At 47.5% G+C, this 27,844-nt stretch overlaps 1 protein-coding gene across 1 annotated transcript in view; it reads right to left on the bottom strand.

The window, feature by feature from the left end:
* HSD11B2 (hydroxysteroid (11-beta) dehydrogenase 2) overlaps positions 1-26,709 on the bottom strand; it is a 64,266-nt gene extending 37,557 nt beyond the window's left edge. Inside the window, exon 1 of the mRNA XM_015408399.1 lies at positions 26,418-26,709. Within this exon, the coding sequence (XP_015263885.1) occupies positions 26,418-26,682 (265 nt within the window). The 5' untranslated portion in view covers positions 26,683-26,709. The remainder of the gene's footprint in view (positions 1-26,417) is intronic.
* Between the last annotated feature and the right edge of the window lie 1,135 nt (positions 26,710-27,844).

Here is a 27,844-nt window from a genome sequence, read left to right as displayed (position 1 = left end):
TCTCTCTGTGTGTGTGTGTGTGTGTGTGTAAGTAACAATTAAGGTTACCTACACTGGGCTGAGAAACTCCTGGGATTTTAGGGGTGGAGCCTAGGGGTGAACCTTAGCAGGGTGTAATGCCATAGACCACATACTCCAAAGCAGCCATTTTTTTCCAGGGGAACTAATCCAACTGTTATTCCAGGAGAGCTCCAGAGGTTGACAACCCTGAGTGGTATATATGTAGATTAAGATGGGTAGCCATGTTAGTCTCTATGTAGTAGCAGAAGAGCAAGAGTCCAGTATATTTTAAGAGTTCAGACACCTGAAGAAGTGGGCAGTGACTCACAGAAGCTCCTACCCTGCCACAAATGTTGTTAGTCCTTAAGGTCCTACTGGGCTCTTGCTCTTTTCTACTGGTATGTATGTGTGTGTTCTGTTGGGAGGATGGTTCCTTCCCTATCCTCGGGCAATCTGAGCAGCACAGACTGGTATTTCGATGTCCTCAGTGTTGATAAGTCACCCTCAGACCAGATATACCAGTTTGGATTCTTTCCATTCTTCTCCAGGCTTGGGATTTCACAGGAGATAGGGGAGACAGGCTCACTGGCTAGACTATGGCCCCCGTAGGGTTGCTATCTCAGCATTTTTCACTTGGACAACATGGGGCACACAATGCAGGTGTTTTGTATGGAGCAACTTTTGTTTCCGAGGCTAAAACTTCGAAAGTCTGAGGGCCTCTCCCCCGATTCCCTTTTCCTGACACGAAGCGGCTGCTATTAGCCCAGCTGGGAAACTTACACGTAGCCCATCGGTACGCGTGAAGCCTGTCAGAACACATAATTTTCCACAATGGGGCAAATAGCTGCTCCCTATGTCTCTGTCAGATCAGAAAAGGGGCTGGGAAGAGAAGGATTAACACCCCCCCCCCAAACAGATCTAGATCAGGCCCATGTATCTGCTCAGTAGGACCCAGGGTGAACATATGGTTCCATCTGAATTGGCCCTAGGGATGCCAGCCTCCAGGGGGGATCTGGGGCTCCCCCAGAAATTACAGCCCATCTCCATACTATGGAGATCAGTTCCCCTGAATAAAATGGATGTTTTGGAGGGTGGACTGTACCATATTGAGGTCCCTGTCTGCCCCCAGTTCCATCCCCAAGTCTCCAAGAGCTTCCCAACCTGAATCTGGCAACCCTAATTGGCCCATCAGAGAACAAATCAGAATCTGGAGAGAACTATAGCTAAAATCTATCATAGTCCCCTTTTTAAAACATTGGAGTCTGTAGCTAAGATCTTGCATAGTCTCCTTTTAAAAAAAATGCATCTGGAGAGATCTCTCTCAGTTCCTTTTTTATTAGTAGCCCCCATAAGTGCAAAGCATGAAAACTGGATAAGCGTCCCTTGCCTCTTCCACGACTCAAATCGCACATCTGAAGCGGCAGTTTGCCCTGCAGGAAGAAAAGCCAAGTCAGAAGACATCTATACCGTGCAATTAAAAATGAATATATGTTGTCTTCCCTATCCCCTACAAACATTGTTAGTCCCTTGTCTATATTGAGTAACTGTACATCGCTTTGAGCCCACTGGGGAAAGCGATTAATAAATGGAAGTTCCAGCACTTTTTACCTCAAGGCACTGATGTAAATAAGTTTTAAACAAATGGTGAGAGATCTTAATCCCAGATCTCACTGCAGCGTGCCCCATTTGGCCATGAGTGGACTGGTCAAGGCAGTGTCTTCCCCTTGGGACCTAGCCTGCCTTGTGTTCCCGATGCACAATGCTGGTCAGAAGAGCCCTGCTGGATCAGACCAGTGGTCCATCTAGCGCAGCATCCTGTCTCACACAGTGGCCAACCAGTTCCTCTAGAAGGCCAAGAACAGGACATAGAAGCTGAGGCCTTCCCCTGATGTTGCCTCCTCACTCTGGGATCTGGAGAATTTAGTGCATCTGAATGTGGAGGTTCCTCTCAATCACTGTGGCTAGTAGCCACTGATCGACCTTTCCTCCATGAAATATATCTAATCCCCTTATAAGGAGAAGGAGAAAGGAAGGTGGCAGCAGAGTGAGGAAGGGTTTGCAACAGCAAGCCTTCAGCCATTTTACTCTGGGAAGTTTACAAATAGGGCAGAAGAGCTATATCCTACATCCAACACTCAGAACATATACTGCCGCTGAACACGGAAGATCCATTTACTTGTCATGGCTAATACCTGTTGATATTCTCTACAGAGCTGTCAAAGTTGAATGCTTTATCCTATCATATCCTTGATTAACCACCCTCTCCTCAAAAAGAATTTCCCCTCGAAACAGTACTGTCATTGCTCATTACCACAGCTGATCTGTACTGTAAGGATACCTCTGCCTTCTTAGGTCTGGATCCAGACTAAGTTGGCCATTTCCACCGATTCCCCCTTCCTGTTGCATACCCTCCCCTTGTGTCATCCCTCAGGGTCCTCCCCTGTCTATCAAGGACAGCATTTTGTGGTGATCAGCGAGCTGCAGTAGGAGGGAAGAAGTTCCATTCTGCCACTAGAAAATTTAGTGTGGATCCAACTCCTCCTTCAGGACTGAATTGGGCCTACCTCACCTTTTGACACAGCACCCTGAATAGTCCAGTTTGTCCTGAGCTTGTCAGGGGCTAAACAGGATCAGCCAGGGTCAGTATTTGGATGGGAGGCCAGCAAGGAAGTCTAGGGTTGCTGTGTGGAAGAAAGCAATGGCAAAGCACCTCTGCTCATCTCTTGCTTTGAATGCCCCTTGATTAGGGTTCCCATGAGTCGGTTGTGACTCAGTGGGTGCATTCAGACGGGCCATTTAAGCCGGTATAGAAGCCGGTTAGAAACGGAGTACTTACACCCAATCACACTCACAACATCTGCCTCCCGTCCCTAACTGTTGCCAACCATCGCTATCACCCCTTAAACCGGTGTAGCTTGCTATTAGGTCCCCAAGTGGTGTTTTCCTGAGTGCTCTGGTTCTAGCCACATTTTCCCCGTCTGATCGCTCTTCCACTGGGAAGTCCGAGGCTTCCGCTTTTTGCCCGCCATTTTTTTTTTAGCCTCAGCGATATGTGCTTGGGTGAAGCTTTGCCCCAGCGTTAATTTTTTTAAAAAGTGATTAGTTTTAGGCTTTGGATGGGTCCAGGACCTCACGGAAGCCAGTTTCGCTGTAAAAGTTTAAAGGGCAGTGTTCCTTTAGGGCATGCTTTTTGGGATAGGGTGTTCTGCGCCTGCGCGAAGATCTCAAATCTGTGGATGGCTGCCTATGTGCATGTGCAAAATGTGAAAAAATAATTTTAAAAAACCGCCAACACGTGCTGCTGTGAGCCTAGTGTGGATGCCCGGGAGCAATGTGTTGCGTGGTGAGGGAGGTGAGTGTGACCGCGCTTGCCCCGGATCAAATTCGTTCACTTGGAACCAGAGCAGTTAGAACCGCTCCTGGCAGGCCGTCTGAACGCACCCAATGGCAAGTTTTTCTTCTTCATCTCCTAGCAGAGGTCAAGGGAGACAAAAATGTTGCATAAGGGATTGTATTTAAAGTTCATTTTCATGAAAGATTGACCTTGACCATCACAACTGAAAATGTATGTGAAGGCTGGTGGAAAATTCTATTGTTTGAGAAAGGAGGTGCTGATTCTACATTAAACTTTTATAAGGCAAGGGCTATGCAGTACATAGTGGTAGTAACAGCATGCAGGGCACATTTATCGGACAGCTGGTAGGAAAGTGACATTTTGAGATGTCTTGTGGTCTTCCAACATTCCCCAGCCAGAGATTAGAGTTAACCCACCTTCCTCAACTGAAACTATGCATTTACATTCAAATGAAGAGAGGTATGGAAGAGAACCACCCCAGCTAAAGACAGTCACAACTTATCTCCACAGCTAATTGGTTCCATTGGCCAGAACTAACTTTAGCTGGATTCTATGATGGGCAAAAATGACTTCATAGCTTGGCCATCTGGGTTTCTTTTTAGTAAAATATTTAATAGACATTGAAAACTGGAAGAACATATACAGATCTCTTCTCTGCACCGTAGAGGGAGAAGGCCTGAAGATCATGCACAGAAGCAGAGAGGGAGGGAGGAAGGAAATCCTCCCTTTTTTCTGTCTCACGCATGGCTGACTCAACTACGTAGGCAAACTTAGGTGGTCACCTAGGGCACCAGGCTTCAAGGGTGTCCAAATAAGACTTAATTTAGTAAAGAGCAGGGGTCATTGGGGGGGGGACGCGGGGGGACACCATCCCCCCGGGTGAGGTGCAGGAGGGCGGGGCCTGGAGCTCCCTGCTGGTGCCCGCTGGAGGTCTCCGCCGGCTGTGGGGAGGACACACTTCCGGTGATGTCAGGGGGTGTGGCATATGCTAATGAGTTATGCTAATGAGTCCCCCTAGCTCTTTTTCTATGAAATGACCCCTGGTAAAGAGTATTTTTAAGAAAGCAAATATCTGTTTTTACAGTGTTCATTTTGAATGCCAAGCAAATAAAGGTAAAAGTTCCTTTTAGATTTCTCATTTTGTTTTGGGGGTGGGGGGAGAATGATACCAAACTCATAGTTCACCTAAGCACCAAAAACTAGGGGTGTGCATTCAGATACACCTGAGCTGCAAATATACCTGAGAAATACCTTATCAGTACATTGGGAGATATTCCAGCATCTCAAAGATATCCAGGATTTGTTGGGAAATCAAGGAAAAAATCCCCCCCCCAAAAAAATATTCAGGATTTTCTGGGAGCATTGGGAGCCAGCTTTGCAGGCTCCTGGGGACTGTTTTTTCTTTTCCATTTTCTTTCTCTGTCTCCAGGTTTCTATGGGCTTGCCTGCTACTCTTTTCAGTTTCAAACTAGTCTTGTCAGTTTCAAGAAGTTCCCCCCCCTTTGCCAAGGTTCCTTTGTGTTCCCATTTTCTTGCACAGAGCTTGCAAAACCCCCCCCCCGGCATGGATTTGTGATTCTGTACTTTGAGACCACTCCTTTTAAGCTTGCAATGCCAGTGGCATTGAGTTCTGCTGTGCATTCTGCACATTCTAACTGGTTGTGCTGGGCTTGCAAAATCCCCCCTTGCTTGCATTTCTTGTGACTCTGCTTTGAGACCAGTCCTCTTAAGCTTGCAGTGCTACAGTGGCAATGGATTCTACTGGGCATTCTGTACACTGAACTGGTTGTGCTGGGCTTGAAACAACGTGTGTCCCCCTGCAGTTTGTACTGCAGGGATCCTCTGGTTTGACATTAGACCTCTTTTGCTTGCATTCCCAGAGTGGCACTGGAATCTGCTGGGCATTCTGTACACAGAACTGGTTGTGCTGGGCTTGCATACTGTCCTGCTTGGATTGTGATTCTGTGCTTCATATCAGTCCTGTTGAGTTGGCATCCCCACAATGGCACTAGGTTCTATTGGGCACTAGTACATTGCACTAGTTCTGCTGGGCTTCCAACCCCCTCCTTGCCTAGACTGAGCTGGCATTGCCACAATTGCACTGGTTCTTCTGTATTGGAATTTGGGAATATTGGAAATACCAATTTTTTTCAGGTCCAATATATCCAAATCCAAAAAATACTGATTTTTCCCTCCTGTGTGCACACCCCTACCAAAAACCCTTGGACTGGTCTGAGTCTCACCTGTCCCTTCATGCTCCTACAACCCAGCCTGACCCTAAAGTTCACGAAAGTTGTTCTCATATAATGTTTTTACAAGGTCTGCTTGCAAAACCCAGACCTGAGCTATGCAACAGGTCAGATTTAACAAGGGATTGCTAGAACTTACAAAGCAAGTATACTCCTGTGAAGAACTCTAATTTAATTATTTTCAGCAAGTCTTATTGCAAATCAGCTTGCAGAGAGGAGAAGGCACAGTGCCATTGTCCAAAGTAGTTTGTTTTGAACTCGCAAGCTCAGCTCTGGGATGGCTTTCTAGTCTTTTAATTTATATTTTAAAAATGTTTCACTTACACATATTAGGTAACTATCAAAATACAAAATAATCAAAGATTAGAACACACAAAAATAACAACCTTTCGTGTCAAATCTTACAGGATTATCAAGTCAAGAATCTACAATTAGTGAAACATAAATAAATAACCAAGTAACAAATACACAATACAAAAGGTAAACAGTCAAGCCATGTTTCAAATTCAAATATGAACTATCATAGAAAAATCATATCCTGATACACTGAGTTGCTAGGTAAGATGTCATGTTCAGCCAAAAAAAGAAAAAAAAGCTTTACAGGGAGCCACATCTCTGTAAATAAGGAATAATGTGAATTTCGAGATTTCATTTTTAAGTTTTGTGTTATTTTCCCCATTATAAACTAATCCCAAATTTTCTTGTACCACTCTGACATCGTGGGGGATCTAAGCAATCTCCATTTTGAAGCTATAGCTAGCTGAGCAGAAGCCAATAATAAACAAATTAGCTTCCAAGTGAAGTCTGAGTATTCTCTGTCTGGCAATATTGTAAAAAAATATTTCAGGAGTAATTGGTAAATCAATAGTAATTATGTGTTTTATATGTTGGTGAACTTTATTCCAGAATGGATGGATTACCTGAGAGGTCCACCAACAATGGAAATATGTCCCGGGTTCTGTACACCCCTTCCAACAAAGTTCCAGGTAATTTTTATTTATATGGTGTAACCTCTGAGGTGTCAAGTACCAACAGGTCATCAATTTGACAAACTGAAAGTGTACATTAAAAATTGGTGATCTATTATTGGGCGATGCCCAGATTTCTTGCCAAACTTTTATGTCAGTAGGTAATTGTATCATTTTATTCCATGTATTTTGATAATGTAGGATATTATCTACTGTAGAAGTTTGTACTAATATTTTGTAAAATTTTGATAAGGTTCCTTTTTTATTTTCTAACTATTTCTGTATTACCAAGTCTAGATCATTTGAGGAGGTAGGTAACATTTTTTTTAGATCTGAGTGAGAATAAGGAGGATAACTGTAAGTATTGAAACTAAGGAATAGGTTTACTTAACCTCCAGTTGTTTCTTTTCTAGGATCCTTCCATTATTAAGGGCATCATCAAGCCGGAAAGCACCAGCTGCAATCCAGTCTTGGGATGTTGAGGTAAATGCACCTGGTTTGAACCAGGATTGATATAGAAACGTAGACAACCAAGAGTATTCAGGAAGGAGTTTTTCCCCTAATTCCATCCCAAATTTTAAATGTATTATTTAACAATTCGCAGCTCTGAGGCCTAGCTTTAGGTTTCATCCAAATAGCTGCCCAAAGAAGAACAGGTTGAGCATAATGTGATTCAATTTGTATCCAGGTCTCATCAGAGTCCGGTTGCATTATTTTAATTAGTTTAAAGTAGATGGTAACAGTCAAGAAGTACTTCAAAAAAGGATCCCAATAAAGGAAAACTGTATCCTGACTGCGCTCAATTAATGTTTAAATATTAAAGTGAACAGAATACAAAAAGTATTCATGAAGTACAAAATACATAAGATAAGTACAAAATATATAAAGGTATTCAACAGTTATTAATTATTGTTATAGGTTGTTAACGATGATCTCCGGAATGTGCATTATTTTAATTGCCTGTTCTAGATTTGCTGCCTTTGACAGATTAGGGAGATTAAGACCACCTAAAGCGGTCTATATAAAATACGACTCCTGAACCTTGGTCTTTTATAATTCCAAGTAAAATTGTTTAGTTCTTTCTGCCATTTCTGAAGATCGATTTGAGGTATATTGGGATGGCTTTCCTAAAAATTGCCAGCCCCACTGGCTCAGAAATTTCAAAGGAAGCAAAATGAAAACAGAGTGGGTGACATGTTTCAAAGGAGGGACAGAACTTGACCTGAAAAGCAGGAGCCTCCCAAGAGGATACAGGGAAGTGTGCCCGCCTCACAACCTGGACACGGTGCTTTCCAACCCTCTGATGCTAGGGGAGAAAAGGCAGCTGCAGCTTTGTGCTTCAAGCCCCCCTCCCCCCACCACACTGCTGGGGTTGCCAGCACTACTGTCTCAAAAAACACTGGGAGATTTAGGGGGCAGTGCCTGAGGAGGATGCAGGTTGGAGAGGATGTGACATCATTTCCAGGCTATGCCATAGAAATGTTTCCCTACTGTAAAGACCACAGAGACACAGGGAACTTCCTAGCATTCTCCTATTCCTCAGATTGGGGTCAAGGGTGAGAGTTTACTCTCCACAGGTGGGAAAACGGCGAGCTTATCCACTGTGGCAAGCAGGTGTATCACCCAGCAGGTGAGAGGGAGCAGCCACCTTCTATTCGGCTACCTCAGGAGATTGACCGAAGTGTATTTATATTGCATGATGTCCAAGAGGCTCTTATACCATTTTCCTCTCACTTCAGGTTCTGATTAAACACACTTCTGAGGCATATTAGCACTGCTCACTTTTATCAGCTTGATGTCAGACAAACAATCATGGCTTTTCCCAAGGAATCTTGGGAACTGCATTTTGGTGAGAATAGTAATGGTTCCAAGGGAACTGCTGTTAAACTAGTTTGAAATCTGTAGAAAAGAAGAGGAGATTGGGTTTATACCCCACCCTGCACTACCCGAAGGCGTCTCAGAGCAGCTTACAATCTCCTTTCCCTTCCCCTCCCCACAACAGACTCCCTTTGAAGTAGGTGGGGCTGAGAGAGCGCTGAGCACTTGTATCTTGCGAGTCCCTGCTTTTTTCCAATACTTGGTGGCCATTTACCTGTTTACATATTATCATCTGGAAATGTAAAGAGGCCAGAGGTGTATTCAGGAAATTTTAAGCCAGCATTAAAGATCCATTAACAGTACATTATTTACAATGCAATCCTATGCTGAGTTATTCCAACCTAAACCCATTGAAATTGAGACAGAAGCAACTCTGCAGTTAGTATACAACATTTTTACCACCATAGAGGACGCCATTTGGGAATCTCTGCCTAAGGCACTGAAGTAATTTGGGCCTATTCTCCCTATAGGATAAAATTTGTCAGAGACGAGTTTAGATGGATATGTGGAGCGACTTTCCAAGTCTGAGACTTAAAATGTGTACATTTCCAGTCCCAAGCCTACCAATCAATCACTCCATCCTCACTGCCTACTGAAACTTAAGAATGCCATCAAATAATGGAATCCACTGCTAGTGGATGCCACTGCTAGCCACTGCTGGCTTCAAGAGGTGATTAGAAAAGTTCATGGAGGAAATGTCCATCAACAGCTACTGGCTATAATGATCAATGGGAACCTCCAAATTGAGAAGCAGTAAATCTCTGAATGTCACTGCTAGGAGCCAATGGGGGGGACCATCGCCTCTGTACCTAGTTTGTTGGTCCTCTGGGGCAATGGTTTGGTCGCCATGTGAAACAGGATGCTGGACTGGATGGACCACTGGTCTGATCTTGCAAAGAACTAGCATATTTATGTTCATTCACCATTACAGAATGGACACTGAAGGCAGAACAATTCCCAAGTAGAGATTTACTAAGCTTGATTCAAACAAACGCAGATAGGAAAATGCAGAGAGAAACTATCATATGTTAATAGCTGGAAATATGCAATATGTTAAGTAGAAATTTCTATAGGTTGAAACTGAAAAACTGCTCTCAATAGACCCTTGAAAACAGCAGGGGGGAGTTCAAAGGGGAAATATGGAAACAGCAGGGGGGAAATGATTCCTGCTTCCAACAAATAAGTTTAAACTTAAGTAATAAGAGGCCTAGTATGAACTAAAGGTTTAACACATTCTTTTTTTTGTCTGGCCAGAACAAAGCTGAATGTATAAATATAACTTCCGATGGACTCCCTGTGATTACTAGGGTGTGAGTTCATAGAAGACAGTCCTCTTAACAGTAAATACCACAAGTCAAAATAATGCAGTGCAAACCACAGAAACTGCCCCAAATAAACTGAATTTGTCTAGTTTCCCCCAACCATCTTGAAACTGTACACAAGATCAGGAACCTAACTTACAACCCACAAGACGGAAAAGGTCTAACGTTAATTTGCCAGTATCGACTCTTCACCTACAGATAACTACATACTGTGCTTGACCTGTTCTCCAACTCTGAATCCCTCCCTTCTTTGGCCTTACCGAGAACCTCACCTGTTTGCCCAATGCCTCACTAAAGCCTGGGTATTGACACCCGTCTTCCCGGGCACAAGTTCTCACTGTGTGTCATTCCTAAGCATGAATCACCTTTGCTTCCAAGTTTGATTTTGAAATCTACCAAGCCCAGCAGAGTTTCAGCTGTGAGAGAAACCCCCATGAAATGTCTGAAGCAACAGCCAAAAGCAATAAATCTCAGCCTGCCATCATCATCATCATCATCATCATCATCATCATCATCATCATCATCATCATCCTTTATTGGCATAGCATGATATTACAGGAAGTAGCCTGCCATATTGAGCAGGATACTGCAGATATGTTGGGTTTCTGAGGGGTGGGGTTTGCATTGAGCCAAAGTTCAGCCATGGCACGAAACCCCTGCAGTGCCTGAGCTCAGCCATGGGGCATGCTAAGCAGAAAGAAAGACGAGAATGCCTCTGATCACCTACAGTGTGCCTTTCTCTAAGTACCAGCTGCACTTAGTTTCCCTATATCTGGGATTCAGGGACAGCATTTCCAGGTCAAAAACTGCAATTTCCAGGCAGCCTTGAGTCTGATTTCTTTAATGTCTGGAGCAGGTAGGCATGAGATATTAGCAGCTGGCTGACACTGGAACACCTTGCAAATGCCAAGTGCTCGCCAGTTGGACGCAGTATAGCTAGAGCTTTCCAAAGCTCTAGCTATACTGGCCCAGCCATGGAGGCAGACGAAGCAACCTCCTTATGTGCCAGCAATCCAGATGCACCTGCCTTGGTTATGTAAATATGGGGAAGGGGTTGTCCCTCCTCCTTGCTTTCCAAGGAGCACCTGCCGAAAGCCTCTTGATCGCTATCAACTGCTCAAGACATAAACCTGTAAAGGGAAGGGATTAAGGGTCCCTTTCAGTTGTTACAATCATGCCTACAGGAGACTGGCAACTGCACACAGTAGCCATATTATCTGAAAGAGGAAAAGTGTAGATTTGCAGTTTCAGTACACGTGATCCAGAACCCTGAAAAATTAAGGGTTTATTGAGTGTGCAAGGGGCCTGTATGTGCCTGAAAACTCTGTGCATTGCCCCTTTCAGACCATATGGCAACCACACATACCAGGAGGATCACAAGTAGTTTGCACTCCCAGCACACGCAGCTGGCAGTCTCCTGGCAAACGTGATCTAAAGAAGTGACTGATATTTGTAAATAACTGGTGCATCTACAGGTTAAACTATATATTATATCTGCTATGAGTCTAGTTGGTGTTCCTAACTCATTCTACAGACAGACGTAATACTGGGGAACGACTGTTCCGAAGTGTTCCAGAGCCCGATTCAGCTCAGGACTGTGACCCAGGCCTGCACCAGGCTCCTGTGCCAAATTGGACCCCAGAGGTCTTGGGAATATTCGTTTCCCAACATTATGCCTGTCTGCAAAATGGGTCAGGAACCCCAACTTGACTCGTGCCAAACGTAACATCTCGTTTGGCCCTATGTTAGTGATGGTGCCTAGGAATCGGAGGTTCATTGGTGGAACCGCAGAACAGCAACAGCTCAGTTACAGAAACAAAACCACAAAAATGAGAAAACAGACTTGAATACAGGCAGCCCCATCCTATGATCCCAATATTGGTGGGGCTGCGACCAGTAGAAGAAGAAGAAAAGAAAGGAGTTTGGATTTATACCCTGCCCTTCACTACCTGAAGGAGTCTCAGAGCGGCTTACAATCCCTTTCCCTTCCCCTCCCCACAACAGACACCCTGTGAGGTAGGTGGGGCTGAGAGAGCCCTTGAGAGAACAGCTCTGAAAGAACTTATAACTGATCCAAAGTCACACCAGCAGCTGCATGTGGAGGAGTGGGAAATCAAACCCAGTTCTCCCAGATCAGAGTCCACGCTCCTAACCACTACACCAAACTGGCTCTCAGTACACCATCAGTGTGATGCCACCAGGGCTCAGCACCAGCACATCTCCAGATATGCCAGTGTATCTTTCGGACATGTGGGAAAAACTTGGGAGATACACTGGCACAACACTTAGTCATCATCTTAAGCCCTTTTGAGCTGGGGGTTTAGGATGGAGCAGCCAATGGGCTATTGTTATGCCACTCAGTTTAGAGTCAGACAATGTTTTAAATGCTTGGACAATCCCTGAGCTCCAACATGGGCCTGGAAAATGATGCCCAAGTTGTAAGCATTGGGAAGATCCTCAAACATTTTTCCGAAAACATCACAGCAAAGTGGGTGCGGTAAAGACTGCAGGAAAGGAGGTGGGGGGAGCCCATGAGGTTTTCCACTGTGGAGCAGAGGGGAAAGACTCACTTCCTAACAACATCCATACCAGAGCAAACAACCTGTGCGCAAGGCTTCAACTACACATTACAGATTCCTGATATATGTTGGGGAACAACACAAGGATTTAACATCACACATGCAATGGGAGTTATGTGCATTGTAGACACACGCCGGCTATTTTCTTATTGCAACCAAAGCAGACAGGAAGGAGCAGTTTTAGCTTCTCCTCACTGCTGCTTTTACATCTGTAAACTGCCCTGTGGAGCTGCTGTTGGCTCCATTGTGAAACTTACATGTAGCCGTGCAATTAAGATGATTTTTAACAAGGGAGTCAATAGTGAAAAAGCTGCTTCTGCCTGCCTGCTTTGGTCACAAACAGAAAAAAGCAAGTGTGCATCTGGGAGTTGAAAAACTCCCCTCACCAGAGTGGTGTGAAGTCCACGTGTGGCTCCCCAGCAAACATGAGGACTTTGCAATGTCCAGATGGCACATAAGTGACCTGGCTCGAATAAGTGAGTCAGGTATGAATGGGTGGCAGGGTGGGACAAAACAGTCAGCAAAACCCTCCACTTACCACATGACATCAAAGGTCCCAGCTGTTCCACGGATGCTTCCAGGGTGCCCAAATCGGTGCACTTCTGATGTTGGTTTTTTCCAAGGGCTTGGGCTGGCTCCGTGAGGATCACCAGCATCTTGGCTTCTGCACCCCAGCAGGGTTTCTTCCCAACCTGCATTTGTCAGTGTCCTGGAACCATCAGGCAAGCAACCCGAGCACTGAGGTGTGTACAGTTTGCAAGGCCTGAAGGGAGCAGCTGCATGCAGAACTATGCACACAAAGCACCACTGGGAAGGGTGTGCTTCTCAAGAAAACACACAGATCCTGGGAAGAAAGAGGATGACAGTTAGCTCTTCCTCCTTCTGCCTGTGCCATCTACACCCCTTTGGATGGTAGAGGGCCCCCTCATCCCTGCTTTCCTCCACCCACTCTGGAGCATCTCCAAAGGCACTTTTTGCACATGTCATACTGTTGCATGTCAATTACATACTGTCAGCTCTCACCTATAAGACTTTAAAAGGCTTGGGGCTGGGGCACTTGTGGGACTACCTCTTCCTGTAATGTCCACCCCTCCAATTAAGATCGCAAGCTCTCCCATCTGTGACCCTGCTTCCAGAGGCCAGATACAGGGCTTTTCTGGTAGTGGCACCTCACCTTTGGAATGGGGACTTTTCTGGCACCTTACTGTTCTTTAGGCACTAGTACAAAACATTTATTTTGTGCGCAGGCTCTTAACTGAGGGCTTCCACCTATTTAATCTGTTTTTATTTCATTTATTTGTGTAAAATATTTTTATCCACCTTTCTACCTTACGGAACTCAAGGTGGCTTAGAATATTAAAAAAACCCACAATAACCATAAAAATACATTTTAGAAATACAATTTAGAACAGCCAATAAATAGAAGCTAAATTATTCAAATGCTGTCCAAAATAAAACACTCAAAGACTGTTTTATGCATATTTTAGGCTGCTGAACGTTTTGTGCTTTTTTTATGCTCCTGGTTCGTGTTTTTTTGCTTAATAATTTTTACACGTTTTTATTGCCTTGTGTCAACTTTGTGAATCACCTTGCGTGGGTCTCTGCAGAGGCAGCATATAAATGTTCCGAATAATGTGCTAAATAAATATTTGTGTCTTTGCTACAAATGTGTATTTAAGCAAATCCAAATTCTGGCTGGGTATATACATGTTATAAAGTCCTTGAGGCTACCAGATGTATTTCTATCATATGTATACTGGGAGCCCCCTACTGGGAACTTAATTCTCAGGTGTGCATGGGTCTTATTCTGATCGGGACTGTGGTACGTAAGGAGAGGAACACATGAACACATGAAGCTGCCTTAGTTAGTTGGCCGCTCCTTCCAAGATCACCTGCACCCTTGGAATGCCGCAGAAGAAGGCTGAGAGCTGAGTTACAGGCTAGACAGCTATCAGAGTGGCAATCTTCAGCATCAAAAACTCGCACAGATCCTTGGTCCATCAGGGTCAATACTGTCAGCCTGGCAGCGGCTTTCCAGGATCTTTCACACCACCCATTGCCTGGTTCTTTTAACTGGAGATGTTGGGGATTGAACCTAGGACCTTCTGCATGCCAAGCAGATGCTCTGTCACTGAGCCATGGCTAAGGCTTTTCCCCAGGCACTATTTTCCCAAACTCAAATGGCCCTAGGGACCCTCTTAGTGTCCCACTAGAGAAACTTACATGTAGAGCATCGGTACATGTTAAGTTTCTTCAGTGGGGCAACTAGTGGCTCCATTTCGGCTCATGAAAACAGCACCTTTCAAGAACGCTGATCCAGGGCCCGAAGTTCTCACCCTGTTTTGAGCCTCCATCTATTCTCTGCTGTTTTCTTTATTTCTTCGTTTGCCCTTTTCCTTCCCCAGATATGGGAGTTCTGGACATGCCCTCTAGACTTTCTGAGGTGCCAGGAGTTGGGAACAACCATTATTTCCTTTCTAATAACTGTCTGGGGAATTTAGTCTGGAGATGAGACTCTTCACACACACACACACACACACACACACACACACACACACACACACACACACACACTTTCTTCCCCCGGTATCCCAAAATGGAGCATCCCGCTGGGTACTTACCAGGAAAACCTTGTCTTGAGCTTTCTGTAGGCCTCATTGCTGAGTCGCTCCTGGGTTCTGACTTTCCTTCATTTGTTCTGGGAGTCCCACTGAGGGGGGGGGGGTCTCCCTTCTGGCTTCCTGCTTGCCAAAGTGGTTCCTCTGTCAAGGTCCGTCAAAGAAATAATCCCAAAATAATGACTACGTAGTCATTCAAAGAGGCCTAAGTTCAACTCCCATTCAGCCATGATGCTCAGGGCTTGCAAAACAGGGTGCCCTTTGCTTATTATGGGCTGGGTGGGTTATGTGTAATTCAGGAACTCTCCTTCTTCTCCTACAGCCCCTTGTAGCGGAAAGAGATCTTTGGAATCCCACAAAATACTTTGGTGAGCCCCATCAGGGTGAGTTACAGCCTTGGTGGTTCTGCCAAGAATTCTGTGATTCATAGTTTTCAACCCTTGCTGAGGCCATTCCCTCTTCTCCTTCCCTCCCCCAATAAGACAGAGAGAGATAATGTGGAACATGCATTCAGAAGGAGAAGAGTTTGGCCACTCCACCACACTGACAATGCAGAAAAAGCATTCACACAGAGATGAGATGCAATCTTGCCTTCCCACTCAAGGCCAGAGACAGCCAGTCGTCTTTTTTCCCACAGGGTTCAAAATGGTAAGAAAGAAACTGCTGGTTTTCAGGGGAATGGCCTCATTATAAGGGTTTTGCCCCACCGCTTTGTTTGTTTTTCTATTTTAGTCATCCCAGAAAGTCCAACGCAGATCACACATTGGTAAATGGTCAACCCAGTTCATCCAGAGCCAGAACAGTGAAGAGGTTACAGCACTGGAGGAGAAAGGAGCTGCGTAGAGCTTTGAGATCTCCAGGTGCCAGATTTTGAGGCCAGGAGCCTACAATGTTTTGGAAAAGGCTAGTGGAGAACCAACCTCAATGGGGGCTGCTTGTGAGCACTCTAGGAACATGAATTTGAAAGCCCCACTGAAAACATTCAGCATCAGGTGAGCTCACGCTGTTGTTGACATCTCTGAGTTGCTTGGATAGAAGCAAGCACCAAATATCAATTCCTGCTAGCTCTAGTGTAACAGAAACTAGCCTAGGCTGTGTAAGTAGGTTAGATCGTCTGTAAACTGGCTCGTTTAAAATAGAAAGCCTATAATAAACTTCTTCATAATACAGGAGAAGCTGGAGTTTAAACAGTAAGAGAGAAACCATGCAGAAACGGGTCACTAGAAAGGATCTTTAACATCTGCTACCTGATTATCACTGAGTGTATCTACAACAGGTTCCTCAGCAAGGTGCTCATGGGTGCCACAGGGCCCCCCTCCAACATGTTTTCTGGTGCCTACTTGCTTCTTCCCCAAAGCAAATAGCTGGTCCTGGCTTTCCTGTGCCACACTGGAACAGGAACCAGACTGCAGGAAACATGCCCTGAGGGCCTCCAGGGAGTGGCCCTTCAGAAATAACTTCCACACATCATAGGAGGATTCTTGCCTTTTGTTATTGTCCCCAAGGCAGCCATTTTGTGGTGATGTCCACTCTCCACCCTCAAAATTCCCAAAACACATACAGGGTCAGCAAGGGAAGTCTGGAAACCACAGGCCTTAAACTCTGTAACAGAACTGTGACCAAACGATGACCCCAAGGATTCTCTGTGTTAATATCCTGACAGTTAACACTCATTAAAACTAATATAATCTTGTCATACAGATATGCCTTCAATGTGTCACAAAGATGGGGCTGTATTGTCCTATAGGTAGGTTTGTCAACCTCCAGGTGGTACCTGGAGATCTCCCACTATTACAATTGATCTCCAGTTGACCAAGATCAGTTCTCCTGGAGGAAATAGAAGCTTCAGAGGATGGATTCTATGGTGTGACATCCTGCTGAGGTTCCCCCTCAAACCTGCCCAGGCTCTGCCCCCCAAATCTCCATGTATTCCCAACTCAGAGTTGGCAAACCTGCCTGTAAGGGCTCATCACAGCCCCTACCTTCCTTCCATTGTATATCATTGTTGGAGCACCCCTATGGCAAAACATGTTGACCAAACTGTAGATTTCTTACCAGTGCCTGCTTTTCTTATCTGAAACCAGATGCACCCAAATTTCTCACAAAGTCATGAACAAGAGAGAGTACACATATATGCCTAGCAAGGACAGTGCTGACTAGGTTTGCCAACCCACAGTCTGGAGAGTGCCTGGAATTACAACCGATCTCCACACTACAGAAATCAATTCCCCCACTTTGGGGGGTGAACTGTATGGCCTTATACCTTGCTGAGGTCCCTTCTGCCCCCAAACCTCACCCTCCGCAGGGTCTACCCCCAAATCACCAGGAATTTCCCAACCCTGGTGCTGATGGCGCAGTCCAATGGCCATGTTTGCCAGAAGTTATACTGAAATGGCCTTCACCGAGACCAAGAGATCCATGGCTAGCTGCCAAATGGGACTACTGGGTACTCAGTTTATATCTGCTCTTAGCATTTTTCTAAGGATACATCTCAAAACATACAGCAGATATACAGTGCAATCCTAAACAGAGTTGCTGTTGTGGGCCAGCCGAGCTCAGCAAAGGGATGCAGAGGACTCCTCTGAGGAAGAGGGTGTCAGCATACCGGACCCAAGTCCACAGCCAGTGGCAGAGGTACTGCAAGGGGAGGCAGTCTCTAAGAGGCCAGGTATAGGTGCTCAACCGGGAACCAGTTTGGTCTAGTGGTTAATGTGCGGACTCTAATCTGGGAGAACCGGGTTTGATTCCCCACTCCCCCACTTGCACCTGGCTGGATGACCTTGGGCAAGCCATAGTTCTGATAAGAGCTGTTCTTGAAAAAGATCAGTTTCTGTCAGAGCTCTCTCAGCCCCACCTACCTCACAGGGTGTCTGTTGTGGGGAGGGGAAGGGAAAGGAGTTTGTAAGCCGCTCTGAGACACCTTTAGGTAGTGAAGGGCAGGGTATAAATCCAATCTCTTCTTCTTCTTCTTCTACACTGGCCCCTCAGTGTCCCAACCCTGGGCTCACAACAGAGAGCCAGCTGCCAGTCACTTCACCCCCCTCATCACCAGAGCCTTGGGAATGTCCTCGGAAGAAGATTAGGAGAGACCTTCAAGCCAGAAGGTGCAATGCCCGTCTAGCAGCACAGCACCAGCCCAGCTTCAACAATGAGGATGAGTATTTGTAGGAGGACTGTGGCAGATGGCAGGTGCATGATGCAACACAGATGGTTAGCAGCGCCGGGCTTAGAAGCAACAGAGAAGGGAGTAGATGTGTGGAAGCAATTCCTCTGTTAGCTACTGACCCTGTCACCTGTATTCTGGATAGATTTATTTGTCTCTGACCTTGACCTGTATTGTAGAAACCTTGTTCTTGGATTACCCCAGCCGTTTAGCTATGGTGGGGCATTTTGAGGCCATGCCCCCTCATTAGTGAGCACCACCCCATCCGTTGCTCCGCCCCATCCAGCAGCTCCCCTGCCTGCAGCCAGTGGACCAACCTTGACTTTGAGAGACTAACTCCGTGTGCTTAATGTGTGTCAGCCACCAGGACAGTTACATCCGTCTAAGCCCACTGACTTCAAAGGGTGTAACTCTGTTTAGGATCGCTCTGATAGCCTGCATCATGTTCCTGGACCTCATGACAGTGGAGAGCAGGAACACTGCAAAGTAAATAGCTCTCATGCAATAGACAAATATAAGTGAGCCAAACTGGGAATGGCAAAGATTGCTGTTAAAGTATTTTATTTCACCATCATTTTCACAGACCGGTCTGGATTTCCTTGAGTGGGACAGACCCAAGACAGCAATCAGCCAGATGACGTACATGAAAAAACCCACCCTTCCGTTGAGTTTCCTGTCCCCCTTTATTAGATATGGCACGAATCTTATCTATGCTTGGTAACACACACTATTGAAACAAGCATCTTGGCACATTTGTTCTGGTTTCTAAGTTGCAGCAGAGCTGTAGATAGTTTCTGATGACCCAATTAGAACAAGACGAGATTGCAGAATGACCACAAAAATGTCTGGATAACATACCATCTTCAAAGGCACCCCCTAGATTTCCCCCTCTCTAAATGTTCTTCCCAGGGGACTGACAGCTAAATACAAATTCGGTTTTCACAGCTGCCTTCTTCCAGCTTGCTCTCTCTACTGGTAAAGGCAGTCCAGGCATAGATGGTCTCCTGGCAAGCAATCCCCGCCCCCCAATAAGTGCCTCTGCAACGCCCCATCCAGGTCCTCTGGTCCAGATCCAGACCGGCCGCCCAGCATTATTTCTTTAAAATATCTATAGACCTCGGGAGGTGGTGGATGCTCCTTTGCTGGACGTTTTCAAGCGGAGGCTGGACGACCATCTTTCGGGTATGTTGTAGGGCTATCTTTCGGCCATGCTCCTGCAGAGTGCAGGGGGTTGGACTAGATGACCTGCAAGGTCCCTTCCAACTCTAACATTCTATGATTCTATGACCCCTCCCCCCCCCTCAAAAACTGAAACCCAAAGCAGGTCACAACAATAAAACCAATGTATAGTAAAAATAAAAGTATATCAAAGAGTCACCATTAAAATAGCCAGCAAAAACAAATTCGAAACAGAGTCAAAGCAAGCTCAAAAGTCCTTTCTAAAATGTTCAGTCTCACATCCCTTCTGGAACTGCAGGAGGAATGAATGTGGATCTTCCTCTGGAAAACTGTTCCGTAGCATCAGATCAGCTCCCCCCGGAATGCCTGTGAATGGGCAGTCAGAGTTTATACTCGTGCAGGGACTGGAACCACTATGAGGCATTGCTTTGCAGAGCCAGAGCTGCCACACAAGATCACACCGGGCGGGCTAGGATCCCATGCTGGCAAAAGAGCCCCACCGTGCTGGAGCTAATGCTAGAGCGACGTAACTGGTGCAGGGATGGTGGAGGAGTAGGCTTGGTATCCCAAGCTCTTTCAAAACTCAGTCCCACCCCTGGCAACATAAAATTGCACTGGTGTTAAGAGCAGCTGTTAAGTTAAAATGCTCCCAACTGAACTCACTGCAGGGACAAAATAAACAACCCTTCCCCCACCCACCCCTACTCCAGGCCTGCTGCCCCAACAAAGGACAGGACCCAAAATGATTCTGCAGATGTTCACAGCACACTGACAGCCGCACAGAAACCCCTGTCGGGACACCCATTTCACCAATGATGGGGCAAGGGGTGTGGGTTGCCATCCTCCAGGTGGGTCCTGGGATTCTGGAATTACAGCTGATCTCCAGACTTCAGAGATCAGTTCCCCAGGAGAAAAGGGCTGCTTTGGAGGGCGGGCTCTGTGGCATGGTACCCTGCTGAGGTCCCTCCTCTCCCCAAACCCTGCCCTTCCCAGGTTCCACCTCCAAATATCCAGGAATTTCCCAACCCAGACATGGCAACCCTAGCTGTATCACTCATCATATTTGCAGACTTTTTTGGTATTCTTTTAATATGTGCATGAGTGTATGCGTGCGCACCTGGAAGTCATGGCGACCTCTGGTGATTGATCCCTACTGGGGGCCTGGAGGATATTCAGAGAGGTGGCTAAATAAAGCCTGCCCCCACCTCCTGCCTCTGGTATTTCAAGGAGGTCTCCCATGCAAGTACTTGCCAGAGTCGACCCTGCTTAGCTTCCGAGATCTGATGAAACCAGGCTTGCCTGGGCTATCCAGGTCAGGACCTTTTGCACGCTTGATTGATTGCTTGACTGATTGATTGATTGTATACCCCATCTTTCTCCCCAGCTTACATCGTTCTCCTCCCCTCCATTTCATCCTCACAACAACCCTGCAAGGTAGGTTAGGCCAAGAGTGTGTGACTGGCCCAAAGTCACCCAGCGAGCTTCCACGGCGGACTGGGGATTCAAACCTGGGCAAACCACTATACCACAGTGGCCCTTTGCCTGCACAAAACGGAAACACTTTGTAACACATCATCAAAGCAGAGAGAAAAATATAGCCAGAGTGTATTGCTAACAATTGTTTTTATTTCAAAACACTTACTGCCTACCTTTCCTCAAAGGGTGTGAGGTGGAGAATGACAAATGAAACAATCACAATCCCTCATGTAGGGACTCAAAAACAAAACAAAAAAGTCCACAAAAAAACACAGCCAACGTTATTGAGACAGCAAAACTAATATTCGTTACTCTCGGCAATGAACTGATAGGATTTTTTGCAAAAATAAATCCCTTGCAAGCTTTCCTGAAGGACCAAAGAGATTAAGCATATCCTACTCACACCTAGGAAGGCTATTCCAGAAGTCTGTTCACAGAAAGGCCCGACTTCTGGAGAATGTAAAGGTAAAGGTTCCCTTGCTCGAAAGCCAGTCGAGTCCAACTCTAGGGTTGCGGTGCTCATCTCCTTTTCAAAGCCGAAAAGCCAGCACTGTCCAAAAATGTTTCCGTGGTCATGTGGCCGGCATGACTAAACACCAAGGCACACGGAACGCTGTTACCTTCCCACCGAAGTGGTACCTATTTATCTACTTGCAATTTCTTGCTTTCGAACTGCTAGGTTGGCAGGAGCTGGAACTAGAGACGGGAGCTCACTCTGTCATGCGGCACACTCGGGTCTCGAACTGCTGAACTACCGACCTTCCACAGCCTTGCGTCTTAACCACTTGAGCCACCGCAGCTCCTGACTGATTCTGGAGAATGACAGGTGGGCAAAACAGAAGGAAGGGAGCAAGAGCACAGGATGCCGGGCGGAACATTTACACACACACACCCCACCTCTGGACGATTCCCCAACCAAACACTGGCTCCAACTGGGGAGGCCAGGACAGTGCACTCCACCTCACTCTATCCCAGCTAACATGGAGAAGGACTCTGTACATCGCTGTTTGATCACGGTGAATACCGAGCCCCAGCACAGCATCATGAAAGGGTGTGTGTTGGTGTGCTGTCAACACCCACATTCAGGTAGCTTCCACCAAGTATCAGTGCAGATCTGTTTCCAAATATTTTGTTACCCCAAGCAACATACGCCAATCCTCTCCTGGGCAGTGGCAAGGGCCCTGGAGGGGGACGCCTGTCGCCAAACTCCCATTGTCCTCTGGCATCCCCCTCCATGTGCCACCCCAAGCAGCCGCTTCCACGCCTTGGCCAGAGAACTGGCCCCTGCGTCAACGAAGGCAACAGGAAGCAGAGTCATCTTTTCAGCTGAGCAGCAGGCATTCCACTCTAACCACTGCTGCTGCTGCCAGCCAAACACTCATAATCCCTTTTGCCTTATAGGATTCACACAGAGAGGACAAGCAGGATTCTTCAGACAGGAGGTTACAAGGGAGGGGCTACTGTCTCAGCGCCCACAGAATACAGGTGAATCTAACACAGTGAGAAAGGATGAATAGGTGGTACCTGTTGTTTCAAGCCCTTGCTCACTAGTCTCTTGCGGAGTGCGCCAACCAGGGGCGCTTTTTTCTGCAGCTACTACCCGGGATTCATGCCTTGTTTTTGTATTTTTTCCAGACTGTGGGTTGGCAAACCTAGTGTGTGTGTGCGCGCGTGCGCACCTGGAAGTCATAGTGACCTCTGGTGACTGACCCCTACTGGGGGCCTGGAGGATATTCAGAGAGCTGGCAGAATAAAGCCTGCCCCTGCCTCCCAACTACTGGTACTTCGAGGAGGTCTCCCATCCAAGTACTTGTCAGAGTTGACCCTGCTTAGCTTCCGAGATCTGACGAGATCGGGCTCGCCTGGGCTACCCAGGTCAGGGCACTGTCCCTGTTGTTCTTGTCACTCTTTGCGGGCCGTCCTCCAATAAGTGCAGAAACAAGGATGGTCCCCAGTGCCACCTAGTCAGCCCACGTCAGCTGCTGTGACTAGAGGACATCCAGCTGCTCCCCTGTGGGGCAGCCCACTCTTGTGGTCTACCAGGCACACTCCTAGCAGTGGAAACAACTTCTAATATCTTACTGGGACCAGCTTTCAGGGGCTCTAGGCAGATAATGGAAGGTACCATTTTGTCGACTTGACTCTCACCTGACCGCTGTACTTCCACCACCCTCCCACCTCCTTGACCTTTGCACGGTGACAGGTACATACGGTTTTCCCGAATGCCACGAAACCTCTACTTGTTACCCAGGTGTCTGTCATGTGGCTTTTAAAGGTATCAGCATCCTGCCAAAACAATATGGCTGGCAACCTCCTTCATCAGATTCACTGCCAGAACAACATTCCTGATGCTGTTCAGTAAATGCCGGGAACTGTTTCTCAGCCATGTTTCTGTGAGCTAATGGGGCCAAGTAGGTAGGAGGGAGAGGGTCCTCTTTTCTCTGTTTGCCTTTGCTTTAGAAGGGTGCAGAGGACAAGAACCTAAGAAGCCACAATGGCCCTATTCACTGCTGGTGTGAGGAACTGCACAGACAGATAATAGATCTGCTGAGCTTCTAAAATAACAGAAAAATTAAGGGTAACCAGTCCAGGGTGTAGAAGGAGGTCACTGACTTGACTCTGACACTGGTTTCAGGAGTGTAGCCGTGTTGGTCTGCTCGGGCTAGATTTGAATCCAGTAGCACCTTAGAGACAAACAAGATTTCGAGAGTCAAAAACCTCTCTTCGTCAGATAACAGCATTTTGACTCTCAGGAGATGACATCCTGAAAATCCAATCAGTCTCTAAGTTGCTACTGGACTTGAATCTAGTCCTGAGACTGGACTCTCTTAGGTCCGCTGCATGTGATTCTCATCTCATGTGGGTGATCAGAAGCTTGAATCCGGGCCCTCCAGCATGCTTCACTTATGCTGTTCTACACAAGCTAGGGCTTTCTCTACAACCGCTTCTGTCTTGGCATATATGGTCAGTTTCATCACCAGGGCCAATGGGGGGACTGATTCAACATCTCCCATGATGAGCCCTTGTAGCTGGGGAGTTGATCTACAAGGTGTGGGTTCTAATCCTGTTTCTTTCCCTCCTGGTTTGTGGCTGGCCAAAACTAAGATGACCTTGCACTTAAACATATATTTTACTATGGCAAGCGCTGAACTCTCGCACCTCCTGTTTTCCAGCTCTGTGCCTACGGAGCCTTCCTCCAACGGAAGAGCCACTTAAGTTGGAGGAAGTCCTGTGGGGCTGAAGGAAGTACCTTCAGCCTAAGGTAGGATATGTGGGAGCCAGAAGTCTGTAGTGGTTAGAGTGCTGGACTACTAGGAGCTGGGAGACTCGGGTTTAAATCCCCACTCTACCATCAAAGCATGCTGGGTGACCTAAAGGTGACTGTTGTGGGGAGAGAAAGGGAAGGATATTGTAAGCCGCTTTGAGACTCTTAAGGTAGAGAAAGGTAAAGGTTTCCCTTGCTTGAAAGCCAGTCGAATCCGACTCTAGGGGTGCGGTGCTCATCTCCGTTTCCAAGCCGAAGAGCCAGCGCTGTCCAAAGACGTTTCCGTGGCCGTGTTGCTGCCATGACTAGATGCCGAGGCACACGGAATTCTGTTACCTTCCCGACTAAGCGGTACCTATTTATCTACTTGCAATTTCCTGCTTTGGAACTGCTAGGCTGGCAGGAGCTGGGGCCAGAGACGGAAGCTCACTCCGTCACATGGCACTCAGGTCTCGAACTGCTGAACTACCGACCTCCTGGTCTGCAGTCTTCTTCTTAGGTCTGTCACTTTCTCAGCCTAATCTGCCTCATAAGGTCATTGTTGTGGGGATAAAAACAGAGGAGGGGAGAGTGATGTGGTAAGCCGCTTTGGGTCTCCAATAGGGAGAAAAGCGGGATATAAATATCTACAAACACATAAAACGTTCCTGTTTCCAACAGCTGGCTGGTGTAGTTCAAAAACAGGACACGTTTGTTGCCCAGAGATAGGCTGTCCCTGCACATGGAGGTTCCATCGTGGTCCGCGCCATTGTATAAAAGGAGGATAGTCGTATCCTCCATGGCCCCTTGCTGTGAAGTAGGACAGGTGTTCGTGTATTACTTTGGACCCCCATTGTCAAAACTGTATCTTCTCTATTCTGTACTTTTATAGAGGTCTGCAGGTGTTCTCTGCTTTCAGTTATCATTCTTGGGAACTGTGGCAAAGTCATTCGAAATTTGTTTTTTGCTAAAACGGTGTTCCAACGTGAGAAGATGCTCTTTCCCCCTGCTCCCACATCTGTACCTTCTAAGCCAAACTCGAGAACTCTGCTCTCTCTCTACATCTTGCCCACTGCCTGGTCCTTCCTAGGGCATCTGGTCACACCCCTGGCCATCCAAGTTAACAGTGGTAGTGAGAGGAAAATCCTTCAGATCTGCTGCTGAACCAAAAGCTTACACTTTGAATAAAACTTTGTTGGTCTCGAGGGTACAACTTGACTCAAACTTTGTTAAGCCTGACACCCTGTATGAGTTACTTGGAAGCATGTCCCACCGAGCAGAAAGGGATGGAAAGGCCAGCTCCTCTTGGACCTCTGCCTTCTCCCGTTTATTGGCAAGTCACAGAAGGGAGGTTTGGAACCTTAGCATTTGGGAGAACTTTGGGGTGGGGGAGGGTTCATGGAGGACAGAGGCAACGGACAGGTGTGTCCCCCCCCCCTGCCTGCAACCTGTGCAAATCCCAGAGATGCTTCCCTGCAAGAAAAGGTTATCCCCTAATATTGGGCATGGGGTGGTGGCTTCTGATGGTATCTGTAGCCCTGTGTGAAGCCATTATCACAGGGCTAGCGATTGTCTGTTAGTGGTGGGGGATGGGGCCATGCCGTTCTCCAGACAGTGCCCTGGGGCAGAAGACCCTTTTGGTGTCCTAATTGAACCCCCCCCCTCCCCATACTCACGCAAATGCTCACATTCCATCGTAAATTAACATAGCAGTCAGAGCATCACACTTACACAGCACGCGAGTGCATTACATACAAAGAAAAAATAATGCCACATTGAGAAGCAGGAAAGATTAACCAGAATCCCTTTCAAGCAAGATGTTGTAAAACTTTGCTCAGGTTACCAAGGCCTTGACAAAATTGCCCCTGGGCACAATCTGACCTAGGGGCGACCACAGATTCACCTCTGCCTTGAAGGATTGGGGGAGGCCGCCAGTCAGCCCCATCACTCTCTCCTCCAGTCCCAAACGACCTACAGATGGATCTGAGTGGATGAACGGCAGAAAAAAGAGGCCTACTCAGCACACAGTTTAGGTAGCTCCAACCAGCTAGCTGAAGTGCATCCTGCAAGGGGCGACCGACCGCTGCCCCACTGTCCAATATGAGCTGCGGGGAGGAAAGGCTTCCTTCTTGACCCCAAACAAAACTATGAAAGAATCCACCATGCACGATCCTTTGCAAGTGTACATGTGCAGAGTGGGACACACACACACACACACCAATTCCTTCCTACTCTAAAGCCGGGCAGGCTCTCCTGGGTCAGTCTCCCCCATCCTGCCCCTGCCCGGCTTTCCAGGAAACTCAGCCCCGCCAATCCATTAAAGATTAACCGCCCGGGGAAGGTAGGCAGCCAAGCGCCCTGCTGCCTGGATGCTGGCCTGACTCACCTGTAATGAACACGGCTTTCCCCGCAGCCGGGATCCTCTGGCTGCGCGCGGCCCCTCCCAAGACGAGCCAGCAGGCGGTGCCAGTGAGGGCAGCGCTGAGCGGCAGGGGCAGGAAGCGGTGGCTGACAGCCTGAAGCAGGACCACGAGTCCCACATGCAGCAGCAGCCGTGGAGTCAGCAACAGGTCACAGCGCAGGAGCCTCTTCAGGAGGCAGACGAGGAAGCACAGCCAGACGGAGTGGCTGCACGCCCAGCCCAACTCCATGGTCTGGGGGGGAGGGAGGGGGGCGAGGCCAGGGGAGCCGGGGCTTGCGGAGCAGAGGGGAGAGAGGAAGGAAAGGGCCTGGCCGGTGGTGCCCAAAGTGTGCACATCTGCAGGACTGGGGGAGAAAGAAAGCGGCACATGATTTATACAAGAGCAGGCAGTGGGGAAAGGGGAGGAGCTGCCCCTGCCCTGCCAATGGGAGAAGTTCAAGGCTCACTTGGAGTGAGACACACAGGCACACACACACACACACACACACACACACACACAGAGTCGCAGGCTGTGTTGCCCCCGGGTAGCCGCTGATTTTTTTTGAGGGGCCGCCCCCCCCCTGGGGGGGGGGGGGGGGTGCTCACCTCCCTGCCTGCCTGCCTCCAGCTGCAGCTCTCCCGCCTCCTCTTCCTCCTCCTCCTTTCCCCCCCTCTCTTCTTCTTTCATGTGGCAGCCACGGCCTGCTTTCCTGGCCACTGTGGGCCACAGAGGAAGGCAAACGGCGGAAACCAGGTACTGGGCCTCTCGCTTTGGATCTGCCTCTCCCTTCACCGGAGCTGCCTAGGCAGTGAGAGCTTGTTCTTGCCTTCTCTGTAGACCTGCTGGCCAGGCTTTTGTCTGCCCCCAGGTTTTAAGAGGGACGAGCTTGGACAGCGGGCACATCGCCCCCATCCCAAAGCCTCCTTTCTCTAGATCTCTGCCACAGGTGGCGCAACGGTCTCAGAAGCAGAGAAGGGATGCTGGAGGGCTCCCGGCCCACCTGGAAGTACGGTTGCCAACTTTGGCTTGGGGAATTCCTGGAGATTTGGGTGCATACCTGGGGATGGAGTTCAGTTTCTCCTACAAGTCTATGGGGTACTGCAGAGTCCACCTTCTGAATCTGCCATTTCCTCCAGGGGAACTGATCTCTGCGATCTGGAGATCAGTTGCCATTCCAGGAGGACTCCAGCCCAGACCCCAGTTAGGCGACCCTACTTGGAACAGCGACCTCAACTTCTGCAGTCCTGAGATTTAGCCACATTACAAGGTAGTGTGGGGAGGTCCTTAGGGACATCGCCCCCAACTCCAAAATGACCCGCTAATCTTTCACTCCCTCCCCTTGCAGGGCCTAATAAGACATGAGACTGCAGGAGCTCACCCTAGGGGAACTTCCCTGTTGCTTGAAATGCCT

The sequence above is a fragment of the Gekko japonicus genome, unplaced genomic scaffold (genome assembly GCF_001447785.1).
Source record: "Gekko japonicus isolate JY-2015 unplaced genomic scaffold, Gekko_japonicus_V1.1 scaffold717, whole genome shotgun sequence".
Taxonomy (NCBI): Eukaryota; Metazoa; Chordata; class Lepidosauria; order Squamata; family Gekkonidae; genus Gekko; species Gekko japonicus.
This window is presented reverse-complemented; position numbering and strand designations above follow the sequence as displayed.